Here is a 9,187-nt window from a genome sequence, read left to right on the forward strand (position 1 = left end):
GACTGTTTCTATGATCTGGCTATTATGAATAAGGCTGCTATGAACATGGTTGAGCAAATTTTCTTGTTGTGTGCTGGAACATCTTCTGGGTATATTCCAAGGAGTGGAATAGCTGGGTCTTGAGGAAGCCCTATTCCCATTTTTCTGGGATAGCACCAGATAGATTTCCAAAGTGGCTGTACTAGTTTGCATTCCCACCAGCAATGAAGGAGTGTTTTTCTCTCCTCACATCCTCGCCAGCATGTGGTGTTGCTTGAATTTTTGATCTTAGCCATTCTGATGGGTGTAAGATGGAATCTCAGAGTTGTTTTGATTTGCATATTCCTGATGACTAAGGAGGTTGAGCATTTCTTTAAGTGTTTCTCAGCCATTTGATATTCCTCTGTTGAGAATTCTCTGTTTAGTTCCAAGCCCCATTTCTCAATTGGGTTATTTGGTTTGGTGGTGTTTAATTTCTTGAGTTCTTTATATATTTTGGATATTAGACCTTTGTCAGATGTAGGGTTGGTGAAGGTCTTTTCCCAGTCTGTAGGCTGTCGCTTTGTTCTCTTGACAGTGTCCTGCCCTTACAGAAGCTTCTGAGCCTCATGAGGTCCCATTTATTAATGGTTGACATTAGGGCCTGGGCTGTTAGTGTTCTGTTCAGGAAGTTGTCTCCTGTGCCAATATGTTCCAGGCTCTTCCCCACATTTTCTTCTAAGTGACTTTGTTTCTCTGGTTTTATGTTGAGGTCTTTAATCCAGTTGGACTTGAGTTTTGTGCAAGGTGACAAATATGGGTCCAGTTGCATTTTTTTTACACATAGATGTCCAGTTAGACCAGCACCGTTTGTTGAAGATGCTATTTTTTTCCATTGAATGGATTTGGCTTCTTTGTCAAAAATCAAGTGACCATATGTGTGTGGATTCAAATCTGGGTCTTCAATTCGATTACACTGATCAACAAGCCTGTTGCTGTGCCACTACCATGCTGTTTTAATTACTATTGCTTTATAGTACAGTTTGAGATCAGGTATGGGGATTCCTCTGGAGCACCTTTTATTGTATAGGATTGTTTTAGCTATTCTGGGTTTTTTGTTTTTCCATATGAAGGTGAGAATTGAACTTTCAATGTCTTTAAAAATTGTGTAGGTATTTTGATAGAGATTGCATTCAATTTGTAGATTGCTTTTGGTTGGATGGCCATTTTTACTATGTTAATTCTCCCGATCCATGAGCAAGGAAGATCATTCCATCTTTTCAGGTCATCTTCAATCTCTTTCTTCAGAGTTTTGAAATTTTTTAAAACAAGTCCTTCATTTGCTTAGTTAGAGTAATTCCTAAATATTTTATATTGCTTGTGGCTAATGTGAAGGGTGTGGTTTTCCTAATTTCTTCCTCTGCAAGCTTGTCATTTGTGTATAGGAAGGCTACAGACTTTTTTTTTGAGTTAATTTTGTGTCCAGCCAATTTGCTGAAGGTGTTTATCAGCTATAGGAGTTCTCTGGTGGAATTTTGAGGGTCACTTATGTGCACTATCATAACATCTGCAAATAGGGATAATTTGACTTCCTCCTTTCCCATTTGGATACCCTTGATCTCCTTTTGTTGTCTTATTGCTCTGGCTAGAACTTCGGGTACTATATTGAAGAGATATGGAGAGAGTGGGCAGCCTTGCCTTGTTCCCGATTTTAGAGGAATTTCCTTGAGTATCTCAACATTTACTTTGATTTTGACTATTGGCTTGCTGTATATAGTCTTTATTATGTTGAGGAAAGTGCCTTGTATCCCCAATCTCTCTAAAACTTTAAACATGAATGGGTATTGGATTTTATCAAATGCTTTCTCTGCATCCATAGAGATAAACCTTTGGCTTTTTACTTTCAGTTTTTTATATGGTGGATTACATTGATGGATTTCCATATATTAAACCATCCCTGCATGCCTGGAATGAAGCCTACTTGGTCATGATGAATGACATCTTTGATGTGTTCTTGTATTCGTTTTGCAAGTATTTTACTTAGTATTTTTGCATCGATGTTCATAAGAGAAATTGGTCTGAAATTCTCTTTCTTTGTTGAGTCTTTGTGAGGTTTAGGTATCAATGGGAGTAGGACCTCAAAGAATGAATTTGGTAATGTTCCATCCATTTCTATCTTTTGGAGTAGCTTGAATAGTATCAGTATTAGCTTGCCCTTGAAGGTCTGGTTGAATTCTGCACTGAAACCATCTGGCCCTGGGCTTTTTTTTGGTTGGGAGACTGTCGATGATTGCTTCTATTTCTGTAGGAGAAATGGAACTATTTAGCTTGTTTATCTGTTCTTCACTCAACTTTGGCAAATGAAATTGATCAAGAAAATCGTCTATTTCCCTTAGATTTTCAAATTTTGTGGCGTATATGCCTTCAAAGTAGGATCTTATGATTCTTTGTATTTCTTCAGTGTCTGTTTTTGTGTCTCCCTTTTCATTTCAGATTTTGTTGATTTAAATACTGTCTCTCTGCCTTTAAGTTAGTTTGGCTAATGGTCTGTCAATCTTGTTGATTTTCTCAAAGAACCAGCTCATGGTTTTGTTGATTCTTTGGACTGTTTTCTTAGTTTCTAATTTGTTAATTTCAGCCCTGAGTTTGATTATTTCCAGAGGTCTACTCATCTTGGGTGTTTCTGCTTCTTTTTTTTCTGGCTTCCAGTTGTGTTGTTAAGATGCTTATGTGCGATGTTTCCAATTTCTTTTTAAAGGCACTTAGTGCTATGAATTTTCCTCTTAGCACTGCTTTCTCTGTATCCCACAAATTTGGGTATGTTGTTCCTTCATTTTCATTGAATTTCAGAAACTCCTTGATTTCTTTCTTCATTTCTTCCCTGATCCAGGTGTCATTTAGCAGAGAGTTGTTTAGTTTCCACATACATGTAGGCCTTTTGTTATTTCTGTTGTTGTTGAATTGCAGCCTAAGAGCATGGTGATCTGATAGGATACAAGGTATTATTTCAATCCTCTTGTATCTATTGAGGCTTGCTTTGTGACCTATGATGTGATCAATTTTGGAGAAGGTTCCATGGGTTGCAGAGAAGAAGGTCTATTCTTTCTTGTTTGGGTAAAATGTTCGATAGATATCTGTTAGATCCATTTGACCCATGGCATTGGTTAATGATGTTATTTCTCGGCTTAGTTTCTGTTTCAATGACTTATCCTTCAGTGAGAGTGGGGTGTTGAAGTCTCCCACTATTATTGTGTGGGGATCGGTGTGTGGTGTAAGCTTTTTTAGCAGATCTTTTACAAATGTGTGTGCCCTTGTAATGGGAGCATAGATGCTCAGAATTGTGATGTCATCTTGGTTGACTTTACCTTTGATGAGTATGAAGTGTCCTTCCTCATCCCTTTTGATTAATTTTGGTTGAAAGTCTATTTTGTTCGATACAAAAATGGCTACACCTGCTTGCTTCTTGTGACCATTTGTTTGGAATATTTTTTTCCAACATTTTACCCTGAAGTAATGCCCATTGTTATGGGTGAGATGTGTTTCTTGAATGCAGAAGAATGTTGGATCTTGTTTATGCGCCCATTCAGTTAGTCTGTGTCTTTTTATTGGAGAATTGAGACTATGGATGTTGAGAGATATTAATGACCAGTGACTGCTAAGAGTTTTAATTTTGATATTGGTTCCAGTCAAGTGTTTGTGTAGTTGTGTTTTTGCCATGGTATAGTTTTCTATTTCCTGAGTACCTTTGGTTGTAGCTTGACCCTTTGGGATGGAGTTTTCCTTCTAGTACCTTCTGGAAAGCTGGATTTGTGGATAGGTACTGTTTGAATCTGTTTTTGTCAGGGAATATTTTGTTTTCTCTATCAATGGTTATTGATAGTTTTGCTGGGTAAAGTAGTCTGGCCTGGCATCTGTGGTCTCTTAGGGTTTGCAGGATCTCTGTCCAGGCCCTTCTGGCTTTTATGGTCTCTGCTGAGAAGTCGGGTGTAATTCTGATAGGTTCGCCATTAAATGTTATTTGGCCCCTTTCCCTTGCAGCTTTTAATATTTTTCTTTGTTCTGTATGTTTTGTGTTTTGATTATTATGTGACGGGCCGTTTTTCTTTTCTGGTCAATTTTATTTGGTATTCTGTAGGCCTCTTTTATGTTTCTAGGCATCTCTTTCTTTAGATTGGGGACATTTCTTCTATGATTTTGTTGAGAATATTTTCTGAGCCTTGGAGTCTGATATCTTCTCTTTCTCCAATGCCCATTATCCTCAGATTTCTTTTTTTACAGGTGTCCTTAATTTCTTGGATGTTTTGTGTCAGTTTTCCAGATTTGGCATTTTCTTTAAAAGTTGCTTCCAGGTCTGTGATTGTATCTTCTAGACCTGAGATTCGTTCTTCCATCTCTTGGATTCTGTTAGAAAAGCTCACCTCTGTGTTGCTTACTCTCTTCTTTGAGGTGTCACATAGTCGTTTTTCTTCTCTCTCTGTGTTTATCATTGAATCCATTTTCATCTTCAGACCTTGAACTGAATTTTTGATTTCTTTCATCTGACTGTTTGTATATTCCTGAATTTCTTCCATTGCCTCTTTATAGGTCTTCCGAGCTTGAACCGTTTTATTTATTTCTTTCATCTGGTTGTTTGCATTTTCCTGCAATTTTTCCAGTTCCACTCTATGTGCTTTTTTTTTTTATGTCTTTCACCTGTTTGGCTGCATCTCCCTGCATTCGATTAGGAATTCTATTTGTTTCCTCCATTACCATCCTCATTACTATGGATTTGAGGGCATTTTCTTGTATTTTCATTGTGTTTGAGTTCTCTGGGTTGTTTTCTTTGGGATTGCTGGAAATTGGAGATGCCATGTTGATTTTTTTTTTTTTTTTGCATATGGTTTTACGCTGTCCTTTAGACATCTTGCTGTCTCTGTTTTTGTTGGGTAGTTTCCAGGTGGAGGGGGTCTGATGATAGATTCACTTGTTTTCTCACCATTTCCCTAGGCTGGAAGCTCTGATGCTTCACTGGTGTAGATGGCAGGAGACTATCTCTGTCATTTTTCACTCTCACAGCCAGTGATCCTCAGCTCCCGTGTACCCTGGGTCCTGCAACCATCTGGGTCTCTGAATGAGTGTTGTGTCAGGCCAAAGTATCCACAGCCTTCTGGGTTCCCTGCCAAGTCCATCCAGGGACACTGGGCCTGAACCTAAACCTAGGACTCCTGGCCTAAGCTGCGTGGATAGTCCAGCCAAAGTATTAGGGCCACCAAGCCTGTGAGCATAGCTCAGCTAGAGCCTCTCGGCCCAGTCTGCCCAGCAAATCCAGCTTGGGCCTCTGGGCTGAATCTGCATGCTGACCTCAGCCTGTGTCAGCGCCCCAGAACCGCCCTCCGAGCTGAGCTAGTGTCTCGTGCAGAACTGCTTGCTGAGCCAAGCCAGCGCCTCCAGTGGAACTGAGCGCTCCTCCCAGCCTGCGTCACAGCTGGAGAACTGCAGCTGTGCTGAGCTAGCGCTGCTGTGGAACTGAGCACTCCGCCCAACTTGTGTCACAGCAGGGGAGCTGTGGCTGTGCTGAGTTAGTGCCTCAGGCTGAATTGCTTGCTGAGCTGAGCCAGTGTCTCCACGGCACTGCTCACTGCCTGAACCCCGGACTCTGGGGCCGTACTGTCCGCCAAATTCAGTCTGGGTCCCAAGGCACCCTGTGACCCAAATCCTGCCCAGAGTCCCCTCTCCCGCAGCAACTCCCAGGGGCCACCACACCAATCGCCTCCACCGGAAGGGTCTGAGCTGCAAACCTCAGCCACCGCTGCTGCTGCTGGTGCTGCTGGTGCCACTGCTGCTGCTGCTGCCTCTGCCACTGCTGTTCCAATCCAAGAATATCCATGCTCCTCCCATGTGCAGGGGCACACAGGTCCTCCACACCCTGGTCCCTCCGAACCATGGAGCACTCCCGCTGCCGTGGTGTGGGGACCTCTGTCTTCCTGGCTCAGAAATCTGTGCAATTCCATGATTTGTTCACTGGAGCCTCCCAACACGATCCACTCTGCTTGCCGCCATCTTGAATCCACCTCATCTACACTTCTTAAAGGTGTTTTGTAAACATTGGACTCAGAGCACTTCTTGAGTTCTATCCTGACTCACAGGATTTTACCTGAGCTGGAACCAGAGCTTGGTCACAAGACAGGATTTCTACAAACGACCTTCCATTGGTCATTGGTCATCTTGAGAGGAAGAAAATGACATGGAATGGGACCTACCCTGTCATTCTGCAGCTGTGTAGTGGGCGGTTGCCCTGGCACCCAGAACCAACCTGGCACCCGGAACCAACCTGGCACCTGGAACCAACTTGCCACCCGGAACCAACCTGGCACCCTTTGACTGGTTCCTGGGGAGCCCAGGGAATGAGAAACTGCAGAACTCTCCTAGCTCCTTATGGATGTGAGCAATACCCTCACCCCATCCTTATAAAGAGTCACTGACTGCAGACCTTTCCCCATACAGACAACCCTTTTCCCATGGGAGGTTGTCCATCCATCGTTCACTGTTTTGGAGCAATCTGTAGAGATCAAGCTCTAGTATCCTTTTATGCCTTCTGTCTCCGTACACTGACTAAGAAATCTAACAAGATGAGTGCAGAGACTAGAACAGCACTGCAGTTTCAGCTGTGCACACCCCTCACCACTGGAGGCCATGCTCTCCTAGTAGCAAGTTGGTGCCACCACCAGATGTCAGGCTTCCTCTTCCGCAGACTGCCTAGGCTTTAAATCAGAGAGATGGGGGAAGAGGAGGGGAGATGAAGAAGGGAGGGGGCAGGGAGGGTGGTGTTTGAACTTGTTCCTGAGAGACTCTTCAAGCCAGGTGCTCAGGAACCAACCACATTGTGAGCAGGCCTGGAACTTCACCTCTTGTGACCTGATCTCCAAAAGGAAGAATGGACAGACTCCTGGGAGTGTCAATGATGACGCTGTGGCTGCAAATGACAAGTGAGTTGGGGTTTATAGCAAGAGGAGCAGGAACAACAAAGTTCATAGCCCATATACATGTGAGATGAAGCTTCTTTAATAACATGGAAATGCAGTTTAAAAATGTAACCACTAACTCCTGTCCTCTGGCCTGTGCTTCTATGTAGGGGTTAACAGCCAACTAGGACAAGAGAATCTTCAGGTTCTGAGCATCCAGGAGGGTGAAGACGTCACTGTGAACTGCAGTTACAAGACATCCACATTGGCCTTACAGTGGTACAGACAGGAGTCCAGCAAAGGCCCTGCCCTGCTCGTGTTGATACGCTCAAATGAGAGAGAGAAACTTCACGGAAGACTAAGAGCCACTCTTGACACCTCCACCCAGAGCAGTTCCCTGTCCATCACTGCTGTCCTGGCTGTAGACGCTGGTGTATACTTCTGTGCTACAGATGCACAGTGTGCAGCAGGCACCTGCAGTCCTGACACAAACCCCCAGAGCTGCTGCCTAAACCCTGACAGAGGGTGAAGAGCTACTTGTGTCATCCCGTGAATAAGAGTCTTCTGGCAATGCAAAAGAATTCTTTCAACATTGTGACATTTTAAAACTTTATTTTCCTTACCAGTGTTGAAAGGAAATGTACAGGATATAGAGTCCTGATACCCTAAGATTCCAGGAAGGAGGTGGTACCACCCTCAGAACCACATTGGCTTAGGCAAGATCCTCAGAAAATGGATAGATTCTTCTTAAGTATATATTCTGCTGTGGGTGAAAAACAGAAAGGCTTAAATCTACAGTGTCAAAGAGGAAAGCTCCCTACACATGCACTTCTAAGCTTGAAGGTCGCCGTGCTCTCTCAGACATCTGCATCCAAGCTCTGGCTTTAGAATACAGGCAGAAGCTTCCTTGTCGTTTGTTCTCTACAATCCAGCAATTATCCTGTATTCAGGGCTTCCTATGCCGCATCACGGAGAATATCCCTGTGATTTAGCCAGAGGGCAAAGGTTACTTTTTATTTCAGTGTCTGTCCCAGACAGTCGTCTGTTCATGTACATAGTTCTGTAGGTCTTCCCTTATAGGGAGCAGCAGGGTGCTAGAACAGGGTGTCAGGCCAGGAGCCTGTGCTGGTTCACACACTTTTGTGAATCATCATCATTTGTTGCTCATAATAATTTAGCCACATGATTAAATACAGTAGAATGCAAGTACAGGAAACATGAACACACAGGTCACTTGTCTGTATCCACGTGGTACCAGTGTATAATGAGCTGGAACATTTTCACCAGCCCCTACAACTGCTCCTCGCCCTTCACTTGAATGACAAAAGTTTAATTTCTGTAATTTTTTCTCAATATCTCTCAGGAGATTGGAAAATATAAGGTCACTGTGTGCATCTTCCCTCATTTGGCTGCTTTCACTCAACTACAACATAAAGATTCACTCATTGTGTCGGTTGCCCAATTAACACATGAATGAAGAAAGGCAACTTTGCATAGACACAGAAGAATATTATGTAGCCATAAATAATGAAAGCCTGTCATTGAGTGCAAAATGATAAAACCGGAGGTCACCACACTGAGAGAAGTAGACACACAAATACCACCATTGCTTGTTCTATCTCATGTCAACAACCAAACAAGATAGGAGAGGCATCAATAAGAAAGAACAGAGAGGGGGACACAAGAGTGAACCGAGAAGGGTGGATGCATGGAAATGCCACTGCGAAGCTTGTTAATCTGTGCATTTATTATCTCCGTCACAATTAGAAATCTTTCTTGTTACTTCCAAATCTTAGGCTAGTGAAATGGATGCCAACACTCTGAACACAGAGAACTGTCACCTGTGCCAAGCTGATGTTGAGTGATCAGCAACATCTCTTTAGAGAACACTGTTTTTTTCCAGTTAAATTTTACTCATTAAAAAATATACAGATACATATATACATATATTCATATGTGCATATATAAATCTCTCTCTCTCTCTCTCTCTCTCTCTCTCTCTCTCTCTCTCTCTCTCTGTCTGTCTATCTATACATACATGTGTAGCCTGTCTCTATCATACCCACCTTAGCTACAGTGATACAATGGCTATATCAATATACTTGCCCTACTTTCAATGAAAGCAATCCATTGGGTTACTGTTCATTGTAGCAGCTCTAGGCAGAGTGAGTTCTGTAACACTAATGTTTAGTCATTCATGTACATTAGAGTAGAACTATAGAGTTCTACTGAAGTTTTTAGCATGTTTGAATTGAATTTCTAGAAAAAATTTGGAGGAATTCAAAGCT

General features: G+C 42.5%; 1 gene segment (V, D, J or C); it reads left to right on the forward strand.

Moving 5' to 3' along the window:
* The first annotated feature begins 6,898 nt into the window (after window positions 1-6,898).
* LOC127187158 (T cell receptor alpha variable 17-like) lies at window positions 6,899-7,428 on the forward strand. The segment is given in 2 exon segments: window positions 6,899-6,923; window positions 7,070-7,428. Coding segments are annotated over 2 exon segments (384 nt in total).
* The last annotated feature ends 1,759 nt before the right edge of the window (window positions 7,429-9,187 follow it).

Source organism: Acomys russatus, chromosome 3 (genome assembly GCF_903995435.1).
Source record: "Acomys russatus chromosome 3, mAcoRus1.1, whole genome shotgun sequence".
NCBI lineage: Eukaryota > Metazoa > Chordata > Mammalia > Rodentia > Muridae > Acomys > Acomys russatus.